This window comes from Schistocerca nitens, chromosome 3 (genome assembly GCF_023898315.1).
Source record: "Schistocerca nitens isolate TAMUIC-IGC-003100 chromosome 3, iqSchNite1.1, whole genome shotgun sequence".
Classification (NCBI taxonomy): domain Eukaryota; kingdom Metazoa; phylum Arthropoda; class Insecta; order Orthoptera; family Acrididae; genus Schistocerca; species Schistocerca nitens.
The window spans coordinates 742414026-742434345 of record NC_064616.1 but is presented as its reverse complement, the minus strand read 5'-3'; the positions used below and the strand labels follow the sequence as shown (position 1 = coordinate 742434345).

Below are 20320 nucleotides of genomic sequence, written 5' to 3'. Positions count from 1 at the left end.
GAGGAGGTCATTTTGGCCAGGTTGCAGATTGGGCTTTGTCGATTTAGCCACTGCTACCTGTTGTCCGGTGACCCCGCCCCGCAGTGCCCCTGTGGTCATCCACTGACGGTGCGCCATGTTTTATTGTCCTGTCCCTGTTTTATTCACTCTTTTGTTGTCCTGTGTCTGCCGTCTACCTTACAGGAACTTTTAGCTGATGACGCTTGAGCAGCTGCTCGTGTCCTTCGTTTTATTACACTGACTGACTTGTCCAGAAAGATCTAACTCTTTTATTTTGTTTCTCTGCGTCTTTGTAAGTACTTTCTGATGTTGCTCCCTTGTGTTTTTCTACACTATTAGTGCACTAACGTTTGTGACTGGGTGCTGATGACCTTAGTAGTTGAGCACCCTAAAAAAAATTAAAAATAAAAGTATTGCTCTGAGTGTTCCTGCTTTTCTGTGGAATTCAAACTGATCTTCCCCGAGGTCAGCTTCTACCAGTTTTTCCAGTCTTCTGTATACTAGTTTTTCCATTCTTCTGTAAAGCATTTGTGTTGGTATTTTGCAGCCGTGACTTATTAAACTGATAGTTTTGTAATTTTCTCACCTGTCAGCACCTGCTTTCTTTGGAATTGGGATTATTATATACTCCTTGAAGTCTGAGGGTATTTCACCTGTACATCTTGCTCACCAGATGGAGGGTTTTAGTCATGGCTGGCTCTCCCAAGGCTATCAGTAGCTCTAACAGAATGTTGTGTACTCGTGGGGCCTTGTTTCAACTTCAATCGTTCAGTGCTTTGTCAAATTGTTCATGCAATATCATATCTACCTTCTAATCTTCATCCACGTCCTCTTTCATTTCCATAACATTGCCCTCAAGTGCATCTCCCTTGTATAGACCCTCTTAATATGTAGGTTGGAAGTTAAATAGTGGCAACACTGCAGTGGAGACACTATGCAATGGAATCCACTATTTTTGCTGATAGCACACGTTGTTGACATACCTACCTTAATTCTGAGCAAATGGACTCACCTGTCCCATGTCACCGGCATGGGCACAATCGAGGGAAATGCAGTCACTTTTGAGCGAGCAGTCTAACGTAACGGTGTCACTATGTTTTCGAAACAGGAACAATGGAGTTGGATCAAGATTGAATGTCCCAGAGGTTGTACAGCATGACAGTGTCATCAAGGTCTTCAAGAGGCGTGCAGGGAATCAGCATTGCCATACAGAACAGTGGCACATTGGGTAAAAACCTTCAACGAAGGTCAGCAAACTGTGGCAGGCATGCATCAGGCAGGTCGTCCTAGTGTCTCTGAAGAAGTAGTGCATGCTGTTGCCACATTAGTGGACAGTGATCAACGCCATATGATTCGTGAGCTCACCCACGAAACTGGATTAGTGTGTAAGACTTTGATTGACATCCTGAAGGAATGCCTGGGCACATGAAAAATTGCATCACAATGGGTTCTGCACGACTTGACAGAAATGCAAAAATGAATGCATTACAATGCTGCTCAGGCACACTTGGAGTGCTATAAGCGTGAAGGAGAGTCTTTCTTACACTGTATCGTAACATTGTATGAGACATGGGCCACATCATATGAGCCAAAACTGAAATGCCAATCCAATGAATGGTGTCATTATTGGTCGCTATGAAAGTCAAAAGTGCGTCAGAGCCCCAGTAAGGTGAAAGTTATGGTGATTCTAGTGTACAACTGTGATGGTGTTATCCTAACGCATTACGTTCCTCCATGGAAGTCTGTCAGTGCATAGTATTATTGTTCATTTTTTTAGCATCACTTGCTATCAGCTTTGCGAAAGAAGCAACAAGACTTTCTACGCAACCCACCCATCATTTAGCACGAAAATGTGCGGTCACATACAGTGCAAGCTGTGGCTGCTCTGTTGGGTCGATGAGACTGGGAGGAACTGTACCATTCACCATACTCCCCAGACTTCTGAAGATGAAGGAACCACTTAGTGGCATTTACTTCAGAACTGTTCCAGATATTTGACAGGCAGTAGACCACTCCATTCACACCGTCAACAGAACAGGCTCTGCTAACGGTATACTACGCCTTCCACATCATTGGCCATGGGTTCTAAACAATGTTGGTGACTACTTTGAAGAATAGTAACAGGTGCTATCCATGTAACTCTTTTGTATCAGTTTTGAATAAATAGTTGCCACTATTTTAAGTTCCGACCCTCGTATATATTCCTTCCACCTTTCTTCTTTCCCTTCCTTGCTTAGTACTGGTTTTGCATCTGAGCTCTTGATATTCAAACAGGTGGTTTTCTTTTCTCCAAATGTCACTCTAATTTTCCTGTGGCCAGTATTTATCTTTCCACTAATGATATATGCTTCTGCATCCTTACATTTGGCCTCTAGCCATTCCTGCTTAGTTCTTTTGCACTTCCTATCAGTCTCATTTTTTAGACATTTGTATTCCCTTTCACCCACTTCATTTATTGCATTTTTATATTTTCCCCTCTCATCGAATAAATTCAGTACCTCCTGTGTTACCCAAGGATTTCTACTAGCCCTAGTCTTTTTACCTACCTCATCCTTTGCTGCCTGCAGTATGTCACCTCTCAAAGCTACCCATTCTTCTTCTATTGTTTTCCTTTCCCCTGTTCTTGGCAATCATTCCCTAATACTCCCACTGAAACCCTCTACAACCTCTTCTTTCAGTTTATCCAGGTCCCATCTCATTAAATTCGTGCCTTTTTGCAGTTTCTTCATCTGTAATCTGTGGTTCATAATCAATAAATTGTGGTCAGAGTCCACATCTGCCCCTGGAAATGTCTTACAATTTAAAATCTGGTTCCTAAATCTCTGTCTAACCATTATATAATCAATCTCTCTTCCACATATACAACCTTCTCTCATGATACTTAAACCAAGTGTTAGCTATGATTAAATTATGCTCTGTGCAAAATTCTATCAGGCAGCTTTATCTTTCATTCGTTTCCCCCCTAGTCCATGTTCACCTACTACTTTTCCTTCTCTTCCTTTTCCCACTGTCAAATTCCAGTCCCCCATGACTATCAAATTTTCTGCTCTGTTAGCTAAATGAATAATTTCTTTTACCTCATTATACATTTCCTCCTCATCTGGAGAGCTAGCTGGCACATAAGCTTGTACTGCTGTGGTGGGTATGGGATTCATGTCTCTCTTGGCCGCCATAATGTGTTCTCTATGCTGTTCATAGCAGCTTATCCACATTCCTGTTTTTTTACTCATTATTGAACCTACTCCTGTGTTACCCCTATTTGATTTTATATTTGTAATCCTGTATTCACCTGACCAGAAGTCTTGTTCTTCGTGCCACCAAATGCCACTAATTCCCACTATAACTCTGATCTATCCATTTCCCTTTTTAAATTTTCTAACATACCTGCCTGATAAGGAATCAGACATTCCACACTCCGATCAGTAGAATGCCAATTTTGTTTCTCCTAATGACGACATCTTCACGAGTTGTCCCTGCCCGGAGAGCTGAATGCGGGACTATTTTACCTCTGTAATATTTTACCAAAGAGGATGCCATCATCATTTAATCATACAATAGAGCTGCATGCTCTTGGGAAAAATTATGGCTGTTGCTTCCCCTTGGTTTCAGCCAGATCAGATAATCATCCAGACTTTTGCCTCCGTAACTACTGAAAAGGCTATTTGCCCTTCTTCAGGTAACACACATTTTTCTGGCATCTCAACAGATACCTCTCTGTGTTGGTTGCTCATATGGTATGGCTATCTATATCACTGAGGCACACAAGCCTCCCAACCAACGGCAACTTCCATGTTTCATGGGGGTTGACTTTTATTTTCCCCTTCCTCTGGCATCCCTGAACTGAAATGGGCAATGTGCTTACTGATGTATTATCTATGACACCTTATTCTGAAACTTTTTCCTTTATTTTTGTCTCCCTTTCCACTCTTAATAGGTGATTATCTCAGTCTGGGTTCTTAGTGATCTGTCACCTTGCATTTCACCTCCCTCAACAAATAGGTTATTCCTCCCTGAAGAAGGAAGCTGTTGTTCTGAAAGGGAGGAATGCCTTGATCTATTTGCAGTATATATATATATATATATATATATATATATATATATATATATATATATATATATATATATATATATATAAACGAAAGATGATGAGACTTACCAAACAAAAGCGCTGGCAGGTCGATAGACACACAAACAAACACAAATATACACACAAAATTCAAGCTTTCGCAACAAACTGTTGCCTCATCAGGAAAGAGGGAAGGAGAGGGAAAGACGAAAGGATGTGGGTTTTAAGGGAGAGGGTAAGGAGTCATTCCAATCCCGGGAGCGGAAAGACTTACCTTAGGGGGAAAAAAGGACAGGTATACAATCGCACACACACACATGCGATTGTATACCTGTCCTTTTTTCCCCCTAAGGTAAGTCTTTCCGCTCCCGGGATTGGAATGACTCCTTACCCTCTCCCTTAAAACCCACATCCTTTCGTCTTTCCCTCTCCTTCCCTCTCTCCTGATGAGGCAACAGTTTGTTGCGAAAGCTTGAATTTTGTGTGTATATTTGTGTTTGTTTGTGTGTCTATCGACCTGCCAGCGCTTTTGTTTGGTAAGTCTCATCATCTTTCGTTTTAGATATATTTTTTCCACGTGGAATGTTTCCCTCTGTTATATATATATATATATATATATATATATATATATATATATATATATGATGTTGGTAAGTTTTTAGATATATTTTTTCCCACGTGGAATGTTTCCTTCTAATATATATAAAGGACAGGTATACACTCGCACACATACCCATATCCAACCACACATACACATACACAAGCAGACATCTTTTTTTCCCCCCTAAGGTAAGTCTTTCCGCTCCCAGGATTGGAATGACTCCTTACCCTCTCCCTTGAAACCCACATCCTTTCGTCTTTCCCTCTCCTTCCCTCTTTCCTGATAAAGCAACCGTTGGTTGTGAAAGCTAGAATTTTGTGTGTATGATTGTGTTTGTTTGTGTGTCTGTCGGCCTGCCAGCACTTTCGTGTGGTGAGTCACATCATCTTTGTTTTTGGATGTATTTTTCCTATGTGGAATGTTTCCCTCTATATATCAGGAATGCTAGATGTTTGGATATCTGAAAGTAAACTATCTGCTTAAAAGTATCCAGGCACATACTAGTAGACATTATTATAGGATATGTCCACACTTCACATTTATGACAGCTTGAACTGTGCTGGCAACACTTTCAATGAGCCGTCTGAATGTCTGTGGTGGGATGACAGCTCTTTCTTACTTAAAATCCAAAACTAGAGAAAGTAGTGATGTTGGGCACTGGGATATGGAGTGTAGTATACATTCTAAATAGTCCCAAAGGTTTTCCATTGGGTTCAGGTTGGGACTCTGGGCAGACCAGTCCATTCCAGGAATGTTCTCCACAAACCATTGTCTCATAGATGCTGGGGTGTTTTGTCATGCCGATACAAGCAGTCATTGCCTAACTGGCCCTCTACTATATGCAATACACAATGCATTTATTTTTTTCTTAAGTTAAAGGGACCACACCTTAACTATGAAAGAACACCCCTATACTGTAACACAACTGCCTCCATACTTCACTGTTAGTGCTACATATGATGTCGGGTAATGTTCTCCAGCCATTCACGTAACTCACACTTCCATCACATTGCCACAGGAAACAGTGTGATCAATCACTCCAACACACTCATTTCCAGTAACCTATTGTCCAGTGGTGTTGCTCCTTATACTACCACAAGCATTTCTTAGCATTGACTACAGATATGTATGGCTTACGAGGAGCTGCTTCACTACGTAATGCACAGTGGTATCTGTCCATCAGTACATGAGGTCTGTTTGGTCCTGTTTCAGCTGTGGTTGTTCTTCCTTCATGTTTCATCATTCTGAAAATTGGTGACCCCAAATTTTTTTCCCCTTTTGTGTGCGTGCGTGTGCTTTCTAAAGTGTACTTTTGTGTGTTCAGAAATAAAACTGTCTTTAATGTTGCACAAAACAGATATATTTAGTGTTAGTGAGTAAATCTGTTTCTTCTGTAAATGTTAATTGTTGATATTTTTGCTTCAAATGTAATACAGTATTTAATGTATGTACTTTAGAAAATATACTCTATTTGCATAATTTCCACTATAATCTTTGTAGCAATATAAATCAGTTATTTTTGCTGTTTCTTACATGATTATTTCATGTAGGTTTTAGAGTGAACTTTGATTCAGGGAGAGGCAACTAAGAAAGGCCATTAGAAATACATCCAGAATGAGTAAATGTATCAAGGTTAAATTCTATTAGACAGTGTATCAAATTATTTAACATACAAAAACAATTTTTGGTATATATAGCTGCCAAACTGACAAGTTTTTAAATGGAAGTCTATACTTCTTTCTGTGGCATTGGGATGAGCCTTCAAAGAGAGCATAATATGTAGCACATAACCAAATAGGCACAAGATACCAATGCTACAGACAGCTAACATGCTGTTGAAAGTAGTGCTCCCACAAGCATCTGCCTACTGTATGAAAGGTAAGCAAACACATAAGAGTGGCATGCTTTGTGTGTGTGTTTAAAGGAAATCAGTCTGTTCTCTGCTGTTCTAGAATTTGGACCACTTCCTTAAGAACTATTCAGACTTTCACAGTTTATACATTGTTCAAAATAAGAGACTGTTCTCGTTTGACGAATGTTGCCAAATTATTGGGCAGCAGTTTGGTAGTGTGTTGAAAGATGTCCACATTGTGTAAAGTGAAAACAATCTGTCTTATAAAAGTTATGAAAAATTTCAAGAAACTGGAAATGTGAAGAACAAGATATGCCACCACAAAAGAACAGCAACTGATTAAATGGAACTAACATCTTAACCACAGTACCACACAATCCATTTCTCATTATGAGATAGTTCAAATGTGTGGATGAGATTAGTCAAAGGGCTGTTCTGCAAACACTGTGTTCCAACACATTTTATCCTTATCACATTTTACTCTGTCAATAGCTTCATAGCAATGATTTTCAAAATTGGTTATGGTTCACTGAATAGTGCCCACAAAAGCTACAAAGTGATGTGGTGTATCTATGTGAGATCTTGTTCAGAGATGGAGCATTGTTTACTGACCATAAACAAATTGTTCTTCATTATATCCAGTACTGTTCAATTGAAAATTCACACTGGCTGAGAGAAATGGACAAACAGTTACTTCAGTCTTTCAGTGTGTGGTGTCAGATTTTTGAGAATCATGTTTTGGTCTCTGTTTCATTGATGAGATTCTAACAAGCCCCAAGTATCTGTAGTTCATAACAAATATGCTGCCAAAGTTATTAGAAGACATCCTGGTGGATCTAAGGCAATTTGTCTGGTACCAATACAACAGAACGAAATGAATTACAGTTGTTGGATAGGTCGCTCAGTAAACACAAAATGAACTGCACAGTCACCATACCTAACTCCTATGGACTGCTCTAAAGGTAAAAATAAAAACAGGAGGTATACAAGGAAACATTATCTCCTGAAGCTATGAAATCCAGTATAAAATGGATCTGTGCTGTGCTAAGTCACAAAATTCATTGTGCAGGGCTGTCTGCCTCAAATCACTTTATAGCATCTATCAATGACAAACATCAACTTTTGTGCACTTCAGATGACAATAATAATTAGGTGAAGTGTACCAAAGTGACATGTTAGCTTAAATTTGATACTGTAGGGTAGACATTTGCGTGACCTCTTGTGGCGGCAGGACAGTGGTCTGTGCGGACTTGTTATTTTGCTACTGTTGGATGAAATTTCAGATATGTAATATATTTTGAGTGTTCTTTGAAGGTTCTTTCTAGCGCTACAGGAAAGTATAAGGTTCAATTTTTACCAGTTTCACATCTACTCTCTCCACTTGGTCAACAGTGTATTTGAATGAGGGGAAATAAGAAGCTAATCCATCCGTACATACTAATTATCGTGATTTGAAAGTCACAGTGGTAGAATACATGGTGTAAAATTGGACTCACTGGATGTGGAACACATGGAAATTGTCAAAATGCACATGATCTCTGTGGATTAATTTTTAGTTTTATTTCTGAGGGAGGTGGTGCAGTCGTTAAAGACATATGATTGTTAATGAGGATGAGCAGGTTTCAAATCCCCTGTAGTCATACTGACTGATGTTTTTGCAGTTTGTTACTAGTTTTGCACAAATGCTGAGAGTTTTGTAGACAAGGACATTACCGATTTGTTGCTCCATTATTGTTCATTTCAGTCTTGTAAGCCATCCCTACTGACCTGGTCATTGAGAGAAGACTAATTTCTTCCATTCCTTCCTTACTTCCTTTATTAATTTTTTTGAAGTACGAAGGTGACTATTAGTAAGATGAGATGGTGGTCTTCTGGAAAATGGCAAGACATCATGATAGAAGTAGGATGAGGGAAAACACCAAGAAACTAAAGTAATTAAAACATAATGTGACTGTTAAGTGGTTAAGCTACTCAAATATTTATATCTGAGATGAGGCTTAGTGTCCATGGACATAAAGAAAACCCTCTTTAGAACATCATGGAAAGCACTGCAGTAACCTGTATGGTATTGTGGCTTCTTGTGTCCTTACCATTTTTGTGTTATGTTCCCTCTCAGAGATGAGCTAGTTGTTGAAATTGGTTATGTAGTAAAGTTTGCTGTCTAGTAAGTTCTCAGAGAGATTGTTCAGCACAGAGTAAGACAGGAACAATTGTTTGCTGCAAGATTTGTATGGCTACTGAGGTACATTATTGACAGTCTCAGATCTAGAAAACCAAACTTGCAGGCACTGTCACTGGATTATAGATAAGAATAAACTGTGTTTCACTTAGTTTTTTAGGTGACATTGATTGTTCTCTCTCTCTCTCTCTCTCTCTCTCTCTCTCTCTCTCTCTCTCTCTCTCTCTCTCTCTCTCTCTCCCTCCATCGCCCATCACCCCCCATCATTTATTCCTTATTGACAATGATATTATTTTTTTGATAGGACTGGAGGACGTGCATTGCTGGATAGTGAATCAGTATCGTGTCTCTTAGTACTTCTGTTCATTGATGATGCGGCTTTGAACATGGGTCGTCTTCACCGAGTTTTGCGGAATTTATGTTACCATCCACCTACAAGAGACTGGATACTGAAAGTAAGGATTTTAATCTCAACTTAAATGAAGTTGTGTGTGATACTTATTTTGAGTGTAATTAAATTGCTCTTGTTGCAGGCTTTACTGTCTATTTTGGAGAAATGCAGTTTTGCTCATAAAAATACACTTCCTGAGCCAAAGCGAATGACAACAAGGTCACAATCTCAGTCACCAGCTCCAAATATTGTTACTGTTCATGGAGCGTGGCTAAACACTACATTCAATTATGCCCTGGGCAGAGTAACTGAAGTATTTTCTCTTATTAAATATCCAACAAAACGTGGACTTACTTACATCACACTGCAGACTCGGGCATGTCCTGTGGTTTTCAGGTACTAAATCTGTTTGTAGTATTGTAGGTGCCAAGATTTAGCACACACATAACATGTGTAATGTATTTTCTGTACTATATCTTATACCAATTTTGTGCAACTTTACGTTATTCTTTAAGTTTAATAGTAGCAGTTAAGTTTATTGACATTACTTATGCCCTTTAGGGCTAAATATGTACAGAAATTGAACTTAAATTAGCACAAAAAATTAACTCTGATAAAGCTGAAGTTTAGTCTGTAAGAATTCTTAAAAATGACTCGTAATTAATGTGAACAAATTCGGACATTTAATAGACTCTTTGCAGCATAGAAGGAAAGACAAATTCGAACTATTTGTAGTCAACAGTAGGTACAAGTGGTAGTCAAGTGAAAATGAGGCAATTGGAAAAAGTGATCACCATAACTGTTAATATATTTATCCCACAGTGAGACAAGATGGTTAAGGCATTCACAGAAAAACGTTACCAGTTGCCCATGCAACTGTGATTGTACCCAGGGATCTCATAATATGAAGCAAATAGACAGTCGTAAATGTCTTTCTACAGGTCTCCAAAAATATGTAAATTGCATGGGGAGAGATCAGGAATGTATGGAGGATGTATTAGGACTTCAGAGTGAAACTTCTGCAGCATACTCTAAACATTCTTGGCAACATGTGGGTGGGCTTTATCCTGCAGCTGAATGATGCTATCCATAAATATTCCTGGGCATCTGGACTTGACGTGCTTCAATCATTCCAAAGTGTTCATATTAATTTTGTGAAGTCAATGAACAGTGGACCGTTGCAGTCAATGAAAAAGGGAATCATGAATTTCCCAGAGATGGCATGCCTGTGGCTTTGACTACACTGTAGACATTTCACAGGGAAGCCCTTCACATTCTCCATACAGTTCGAATATCTCCCATCTGATTTTATTTTATTGAAGCCCTGGAGAAAGATATTTTTGGCTGTAGACTTGCTTTGGACAAAGAGGTGTATGTCTGGATACAATTATCATTCCTTAGGCAACAACAACCATTTTCCTATGAAAGCACTGACAATATTGTCTCACACTGGAACAAATGTATGAACAGTTGTAGTGATCACTACACAGTTTACTTCCTTTTTTTCCATCTAGCTTGTTTTTATTTGCCTGCTGCTTTAATAGGGAGTTTGGCAGCAGTAAATAATGATTAAACATCTCTTACCAAAATACTTTCTGAGCTAATTAAATGATTACACATTTCACATTATATTCTAGGCAAGACAGTATTCACAGGAGAGTGATAATTTAAAGTGCAGTGTCCCAAGATACATATCATTTGATATACTGCTTGATAAAGGAAGCTACCAAACTATCCAGTTAAGCTAAAAGAGACACGCTTGTTAAGTAGAATTATAATAGATTGTGTGGGAAGTTAGACATTACATTGTTGTTACAATAACTGCTTAACATATAATTCCGAGCTACCTATATATCTTGAGTTTACTTGGGCAACAATAACCACAGACCTTTGTAAAAATAAAAACATTGGTTATATAAATTTCAGTGCTAGCAGTTGAGTTGTCAGCCAGTAGAGAGCATCCAGTCCAGCATTTGTAATTTCACTGTCTTGTTTTGGTTGAAGTGGTTGCCACTGCCTTTCCTGTGTGCAGTGTTGGATATTTGCCAACAAAATGCACACTTTCAGTCCCTGTCTTGTAATGTCGTGTAACCAGTGATTTTGAAAATGGATGGCTCTAGTGATCCTTAGTTTGCCATTGATTTAGTGAGTCGGAACTTGAAGAATATGATATTACTTCATTGCAGGCTGAAAGTGATGACAGTTTGCGAGAGGACTGACAATTGCTCACCAGTGGTGTGAAATAATTGTGTGTGCTGTGCTCTAGCCAGAGTTTTGTTCAAAGGAAACACTGTAATTCATCTATTGGAAAAGTGTGCAGATTATATAATGTGTTATATGGAGTAGGTCATCAACACTGACTTGATAAACATCATTGTCACAGAGACAAGAAGTATTCTAAAGTGCAATGCATTTTTCAGTGGAAAGACACTACCAGTAACAAACTGTAAGTGTTTATCACTGTTGTACTGCTTTAAATAATTTTGATGAAGCCTAATTACCAAATTTATTGGACAAATCACCCATGCTTGCTGCACCATTATTTTGAAAGCTCTAGAGTTTTTCTCTAATTCTGATGCCAAGTAAGTGCTTCCATTTTTCTGACAGTTAGTCACACAATCCTGCGAACCATATGGAGCCAAAGCTAAATTAAATTTGTGCTAAACATGAACACCTCAACAACAGATTCAAAAATTTGTGCATGCCAGACAGAGATATAATGATCTATGTGATCTATGAGAGTTTGATGTTGTGTGATGGGATGCTTGACTGGCAATAGTATCTACCAATGAAAACAGCAAAATCTGGAATTGTATCCATCATGCTAAGATAGCCCAAAAGTGGTTACGCAGGAGAGGGGAGGGGGGGGGGAGGCTGTGAGGTATCATTACATATGTAGGAAAAGAAATTAAGTTGGGTGAAATGTATAATGATACACTACAGTCAACTCTGATTGTATTGACAGCAGTAAAACTACTTTTGAATAAGTTATTGCCTTTCTGTTAATAACTACTACAGATCTTGACAACCTGCAGACTTAATTGTTACTGAGAGAACTAATATGCATGGAACTGTGTGGCTGTCCAGAAGAGACATGTGTTCATTATTTCCTCATAGGAAACTAAAGAAGGATGAAACTGGCAGTAATTTGATGGAAGCTAGAAAAGATTCATTTATCTAGATAATTCACAATGGTGAAGTAAAATAAACAGTCGTGGAGAAGTGTTGAAGCAAGGCACAGAATAACATGGTGGGTGAGGCAGATCAGCACTCGGTTAACAACCCAGCGACTTGTAAACGATGGAAGAATTGTTACAAAATTGAATTTGCTTTGTGGACTGCATAAGTCCTACACAAAAAAAAACAACAACAACAAGGTAAGAAAAAACGTAGAGTCCAGTATTGCTGTTATCGAGAATATTATTTCAAAACACCATAAATCATATTTTACTTCAAAAGTACAAGATCATTTGGCTTAAAACACAAGCCCCAAGTGATGGACTGACCATATTATCCATCAATTATTTCACCAAATGTGAAGAAAAAACATCCTTCAAAGACATGGGTGATATGCAGCTGTGTTTGGGATGCAGATGGGGGGGGAAAGGCAAGAAGGGAATCGAGGTGGTATTGTGAAGTCTGTGATGTCAGCTTGGCAATCATCCCCTTCTCTCATGCTTATCACATAGCTATAACATTTAAAGTCCATGTGAAAATCTTGGGTAGACTTTGTGTCTACACAGAAAGTAAAAAAGTAAAGTGTCGGGCTACTTTAGGGAAAGTCTGGTGCACAAGTATACTCGGGATTTTATGTATGGCAGTCTTCAAAAATTTGAAGCTCTTTATTTTATATCAATTTGTCTATATGTAATGACATTCATTAAAGCACTTTCTCATTAGTAAAAAAGTTCTTGTTTTTTAGAACATTATCTGCCAAAAAATTAATATGTACAGGGTTAATGTACTTTGTTGCAAGTGTAATGTAATTTCTTTTCCAGGCACACTGTTGAAGTGCTCATATCAATGGCAAAAGGATTACCTGTTCACTTCCTGTTGTGTCTCAAGAATAGAGATATTGACAAGATCAAAGGAGTGAGCAAGGACGCAAAGGACAGCAAGGACGCAAAGGACAGCAAGGACGCAAAGGACAGCAAGGACGCAAAGGACAGCAAGGACGCAAAGGACAGCAAGGACGCAAAGGACAGCAAGGACGCAAAGGACAGCAAGGACGCAAAGGACAGCAAGGACGCAAAGGACAGCAAGGACGCAAAGGACAGCAAGGACGCAAAGGACAGCAAGAACAAAGAGTCAATGGAATCAAAGTCAAAAGCGCCATCTGGTTCTGGCCAAGCTACTGGACGTACTGCCAGACAAGAAGCCGCAGATTTTTGGGATGTCTTATTGAAGTTAGAATCACAATGCACTAGAAAAGGGAAAAGTGTTGTACGTCCATATTTAGTTCATGTTTCAGATGAAGAAGAAATGACACCTTCAATATTTGAAGGCTCAGCATTTGGAAGATTATTTGCTCTTTTGAGTTCTACCACTATAACTCAAGACAAACCACTTGTTGACAAGCTGCTGAAGCTCCTTTCACATGTATCAGCTGGACTGCCAGAAATAGTCCATACAGATTCGAAAGACAGTGCTGAACAAAAGCCAAAAGAAGAACTTCTGCCAATTTCAAAACCTCACATGAAGCTGGCAGTTGATGTGTTGACATCTCGTTGCTGTTCAGAAGAAGGATTGGAGGACATAACAACACTTTTCCTCAACTTGGCAAATTGTTTCTATCCAGCAAAACGTGTTGTAAGTTTCTAAATATTTTTCAAGTAAATACACCATAATATTAGAGTTGCCTTATAGAATTGTTGGGGAGAAAGGAGGGGGGGGTTATCCATTGGTTTTTGGGACACAGTAAGCTTCTTGTGGAATCAAGTAGTGCATGATCGTAGGGTGCTTCAGTATAGAATACATTGTGAACTCCTTGTCTGGAGAATTGATCAGTTCAAAAGTAAAGTGGTGCATTCTCCTTAAAAGGAGTTAAGATTCCCTTATGGCATAAAAAATGTGAAGTACATAAGATCATTCAGATTAAGATTTTTTGTGCTGTTCTTATAAATGGATGCTGGGAAGGTTTCAGGTTGCTTTGTGAAGGATGCAACTTATTTGCTTCCCTGTCCTACTCCCATCAGAATATGCAGTCCATTTGAAATTTCCTTGCTATTGATGGAATGTTAAGCCCTAATTTTCTCTCTTCAGTGGAGGAGAAGAGTGTAAATAAGATTGTTGTAGTGGTTGGTGCTTTACACATTTTTACATATTATTGATATAATGATTATTTGAACAAAAAGTTATTTCTTAGTTAGCTATGTTCTCTGAGAACCTTATGAACTATTCCTCAGGTGTTCATTACAGCTGCCTCCTACAGTTGCCAGAAGAGCTAAGGATGCAGTTGTAAATTCCCTAGACTCTTAGACTTTACTGTTTTGTCAGTGTCAGATATTACCAAATGGATGATGTGTACAGACATATGTTGCACATGGCTTTTACCTCTTCTACCAAATCCCTGTATTTGGCCATCATCTCACTGCAAGTGGTTCACAAATTATAGGTGTTGGATATAATGACTTCTACAAGGAAGGTGACTTGCTCGGGTTTATTGGTCATTACTATGTCAGATCAGTTAAAATGTATTGTTTTATTGCATATTATGCTGTGGTTCCATTGAATGTTTTGTTGCCTATAATAGTGAGAGGACTGTATCTGTAATACAGACACAAGTCTCAAATTAGCTTCTTGTCCTATCCCAAATTTTGAGAATTTTGTCATGCATTTTCAAGTATTCTATGGTTACAAAGATTTTACATCCAGATGTAATGTGTGATACGATCTCCTTCTGATCTCCAAACTTCCTGCAACTGTCATCTATTGAGTGGACCATCAGCGTGTAGTTCCAGTTGTTTCTTGTCACAGTGACCTGATCCTATATCATAGCCAGAAGACCCTCCATTTTGGCACGCAAACCTGCATGTGCCAACCACTTGTTCAGTAGTTGCAAATCAGTAACATTGTCCAGTAGTTGCAAATCAGTAACATTGTCCTAAGGTTGTTCGCATATTCCCCTAACAGTTCTTTCCTAATCTAATCTGATATCTTGGGTCAGTTATTTCTGTCTTTGACCTTCCAATTGTTCTTGCCAGACTGCGTGGTATGCAATATATGGCTATAGCTACTATTGCTTTTTATCGAGTGATGAGCTGCTGTTGTGAAAAAACTGCTTCAGATTCAAATGTTGCTTTTTGTTCAGATGCTCATTACTTATGCCTCCCCCCCCCCCCCCCCCCCCCGGCCTCTTATCTCATGTGGGATAATCAGTCTTTCAAAATCTGACAGGCTTGTAAATGCCATACACTGTGAAAATTTCCAAACCAGCAAAGATCCTGTTGCTGTTACTAGCGGCAGCTGGAGTGGTTGGGTGGTGACTGGAGTATTTGAAATGATTCATTAAATCAAATGAAATTCCTAAAAATGTTAAGAGTATGCAACTATGATACAGTTACACTCACTTATTCATTAGACTAATTTGTTTTTTCTTTCTCCATAAACAGACTTTAGATCTTTTGGTTGAAGGTGCCATGGAGCTAGGAAAGATGCTGAAACAGCATATAGGGCAAGTATTGAAGGATCTGAAGGCTTCAAATAAGAGACTGAAAAGACAACATGAAGATGATACTTCACCTACAGATAAACTTCCAAAAGGAACTTTAATGGACAGGTGTGTTCTAACTTACTAGGCTTCGTTGCATAGCATATTACCAGCCTATTGAGATTTACTTAAAGTTTATATTAGAATTTTGTATCCATAATTTACAAAGTATCTGGTATACAGTTCACACATTTGAAATAGCCCATCCATCAAGAGGCTACTGTTATTGGATCAAAACATTTTTTTGCCATGGCATGCTGTTTAATGCATTTTGTATGTTTTATTCTGTTTCACTGGCTTGTTTCATAATTATGATAGGTGGTGTTTGGAAACTTTACTTGGAGTAAATCTCTCTCCGAATATACCTCCCCATTTCTTGTTAAGTCCTACTGAAGTAGTTCACCATTTAATTTGCTATCATCATCAAAGTTGGCTGTGACAAATTACATTCAGTATAATCAAGGTAGCCATATACAGTTTAAGCTTACATGAAATAAAAACTTGTCTGGTAACACTCTTTAGTAAAAGTCTTGCATAATAAATATATCAGAGGAGATTACATATCAATCAATATTCAGGATATGGCTATATTTGACAGTTTGAAATGTGTAATTGCTATTTCACTGTTACTGTCTCACTAATTACCAGAAAACTGACTATGAGTAAGTAGCTCATAATCATTATTTCTGTTTGGTTGTTTACACAGTTTACTTTAGGAACATGTTTCTCACATGACACATTTGATTTCTTCCAGAAACCTTGGTCAGTTTGGACAGGTACTTAGTTCCTAACAATGTTTATTCTATGAGTGAATTTTATCCATGGTGGATGGAGCTTAATTCCGTGACTTCCTTTGTAGGGTGTGAATACCAACTGCTACCAGTCACAATAGACAATGATTTTATTTAATACACAGTCTGTTTTGGGCTTGCGCCTATGTTCAGTGGGTTTTACATTCAATTATACCATCCCACCATAGGTCAGAGTCCTCCCTCGGGCATGGATGTGTCTGTTGTTCTTAGTATAAGTTAGTTTAAGTAATGTGTAAGTCTAGGGACCGATAACAGCAGCAGTTGGGTGCCTTAGGAATTCACACGCACATTCAGTTATATGTGTCATTGCTCAATGTTGGAAATCCGTGTTTAAATAAAAAACAAATGATGTGATGATGACTAAATTAACCAAACTTAAACAACTGGAAGTTGACAAGCAACATATTTAGTGAAGTATTATAGTACTTACACACTATCCATATTATTTCCACATCACATTCATCACTTTTTTTTTTTACAAAAATAAAAACTTGGATACTCCGATACTCCAGCTGTGCATAACACTTCACAACACATGTCGCTTAGCAACTTCAAATTGTTTCAGTTGAGTCTGTTTAGTCATCATCACATTATTTCTTTTTTATTTAAACAGTGATGTCCAACTCTCTTGAGACCTTAAAACTCTGTAATATTACTCATTCAGTGCAGTCACTAGTATCTGGTTATCACATACGTAAGACATGTGCTGGAGACTTAGAATTCATGTTTTATTATTACATAACTGTGATATTTAATATGTGTGTGTGTGTGTGTGTGTGTGTGTGTGTGTGTGTGTGTGTGTGTGTGTGTGTGTGTGTGTGTGTAAATATATTCATATATGTCCTTTTTGACAGGTTTACCAAACACAGTGTGGTAATAAATGCTCCTGTCAAAGGGAAAGCTCGCTACGACTGGTCTGTAACAAATGTGAATTTGCTGACATCAAAAACTTCAAGTCAGGCATTCTTCTTAAGAACACTGAAAGTCATAGTTCAGATAAGAGATGCCATCAAAGAGGCACATAAAAGACTGAAGGATAATGTGGGTAAGTAATTGTTCAGACATGATTGAAGCTAAATTGTATGTTTACAGAAAGTTTTCAGCATGGTTTATTATATCTGTTGCTATAGTTAGTATCAAATGATTGATAAGGAAAAATACATAAAAACTGCAAAATTCTTATTTCCGCTAATAAATCAACTGAGCTGTAAAATTGCTTTCTTGGGGAAAGAAAAAGCCTTTTAGATTTCGATTTTTTGCCAAATTATTGGAACTGAATGCAGAAATGATTTCCATCATAGTTTTCCAAATTGTCAGTATAGAGGATGTATTACAAAATTCAGCAGTCATGATGTATATAACTATTTTGTGAATATAAAATTTCATAATAAACTTATATTTTCCACAATTATTCATTTACTTAGCATTTAAATCCTGTACGTTGTGTAATTATTTCTAATTTGAATATTTTTCGGTCTTTCTTTTGCCTATAGCTTTCCTTTTGACATGGGTATAACTTACTTTTCTCTCTCCTGGTACTTTACAAATGTTTCTTCTTCTTCTTCTTCTGTGCATAACATCTCTTCGAACATATTACTTTTGGTTCAGTTGTGATCTTCACATGAAAATTAAAGGCATTATAGTTAACTGGTAGTCAATTTCTACTTGGAAAGGAAAGGGGAGTAGAGAAAAATGTACTGACAATTTCAGTGCATGTTTCGAATAAAAACTGTAACTTTTTCACTAGCACATGGGCAGTTCATGGAGACCTGTTTTTTCGCTGGAGTTGACTATAAAAATATTACACAAATAAAAATAATCTTTTGTATATTTCCAATTATTGTTTTCTTAAAGTCCCCGAATAACACTCCTTGTTTACTGGTAACTGCGGGAATAAATTGTTGTTAAAGGAAAAAATAAATATAATCTGTATAGCTTTTTAGATTGATTCAGGAAGTATTATGTAAATTGAAGATGGAGGGAGAAAGAAGGAAAGGAACGGAACTCACACTGTTAGCTCCATTGAGACTTAGTGCGGAGTCAGCGGGTCCAAGTGAAAATGTGTGCCGGACTGGGATTCGAATCCAGGATCTCCTGTTTGCTAGGCATTTGCATTTAACTACTGTGCCACCTGGACACAGTGTTTATCACAATTACTCGGACTACCTCGGTATGCCCCCTCGGTCACCCCACATTCCCACCTAGCATAACCTGTCCACAGTCCCTGTCCATGTCCTCCATGTTCGCTACTTTGAGATTCCCGTCGGGGTTCAAATGTGATTGTGCATTCACACTGAAGGTGGTGGATTCATAACCCATTGAAATGATCCCAATTATATGAATTTCGGATGTCTATTCTTTTGGACATTTCTGAAAGAACAGATACCAAGCATTCATGTAATTCTGGAAATAAAATACTTTAGATTCACATTTTTTTTCCTATTTGTGTGATATTTATCTCTGATAATACTGAACATCTGCTTACATTAGAAACTTTCACATTTAAAAAAAATATTTCTTTTCTTCAGCAAATCCGGAAGCAAATGAAGTGCCGCACTTGGCAACTTTGCTTCCTCTCGATGACTTGTGGGACGTATTGAGTTCTTGCTTAAGTGAATTGTCCAATACCCCAGATTCTCATGCAGTTCTTGTTTTGCAGGTAAGAACTGGTTAGTAAATTGTTGATAATACACAATTTGTGGTTGCATGACTTACATCAAATTTTATTTCCAGCCTGCAGTAGAAGCATTTTTTCTTGTGCACACTCCTGCTCCACCAAGTGATGAGAAGAAAACTGCACCAAAAGGGCAGGAAGTGACTCAAGCTGAACAGGCTGGTGCTTCCACATCTGGTGTGGCACAACAAAGTGTTGCCCCGGTCTCACCACTACCTCCAGATTCTGAAGCAAGTGCAAACCCACAGTCCTCTCCGAGCAGTTCCAGAGTTGACTGGGAGAGTTTGTTTGCGGTATCAGTTCCACGACCTCCAACAAAACCAAAATTCTTAGTCTTTGCTGGTACTTATTGTTGCTTTTTAACAGGGTGTCATTACATTGCTTACAGCGACTCTTAAAATTTTTAAAATCTTTCTTTGCTCACCAGAAACCCACAGAGTTGTCCTCAATGAAATACTGCGGCAGTCGACAATAAATATAGCTGATGGACCATTTGCTGTGCTTGTAGACCATACAAGGATTTTGGATTTTGATGTAAAGAGGCGCTACTTCCGGTCAGAACTAGAGCGAATGGATGAGGGTATCCGCAGAGAAGAATTAGCTGTACATGTCAGGAGAAGCCATGTGTTTGAAGATTCATTTAGAGAGCTGCATCGTCGCAGTGCAGATGAATGGAAAAATAGATTCTATATTGTGTTTGAAGGTAAACATTTTTCTCTCTTCACTGATGTAGCAGAATCTTTACGGAATAGAATATATCGTACAAAAATTAAGTAATGTCTCCCATATGGATGATTACATTAAATTAAAACTTTGTGTATAGGTGAGTCTTTGCAGTTCAGTATTTAGCAGCACACTATCTGAACGCTGTGCAGAGTCCATTACTGTAGCCTAGTGATGACAAAACTTACTAAATAATTGTTTCCTATCAGTATAATTGAACTGATACTGTTGTGTAAAAGTGTAATGAAGATAGTGTGAAGAACTACATTCCATAGGCCATAATGCTGTTTTCGTGATTTTCTTAATAATATAC

The 20320-nt window shown here is 38.2% G+C and overlaps 1 protein-coding gene across 1 annotated transcript in view; it reads left to right on the top strand.

The window, feature by feature from the left end:
* The window catches only part of LOC126248719 (E3 ubiquitin-protein ligase HUWE1-like), a 454581-nt gene that overhangs the window by 398100 nt on the left and 36161 nt on the right, over positions 1 to 20320 (top strand). Inside the window, exons 47-54 of the mRNA XM_049950025.1 lie at positions 9003 to 9153; positions 9232 to 9485; positions 13088 to 13898; positions 15701 to 15867; positions 17465 to 17655; positions 19139 to 19269; positions 19344 to 19626; positions 19712 to 19987. Coding sequence (XP_049805982.1) covers positions 9003 to 9153; positions 9232 to 9485; positions 13088 to 13898; positions 15701 to 15867; positions 17465 to 17655; positions 19139 to 19269; positions 19344 to 19626; positions 19712 to 19987 — 2264 coding nt within the window. The remainder of the gene's footprint in view (positions 1 to 9002; positions 9154 to 9231; positions 9486 to 13087; positions 13899 to 15700; positions 15868 to 17464; positions 17656 to 19138; positions 19270 to 19343; positions 19627 to 19711; positions 19988 to 20320) is intronic.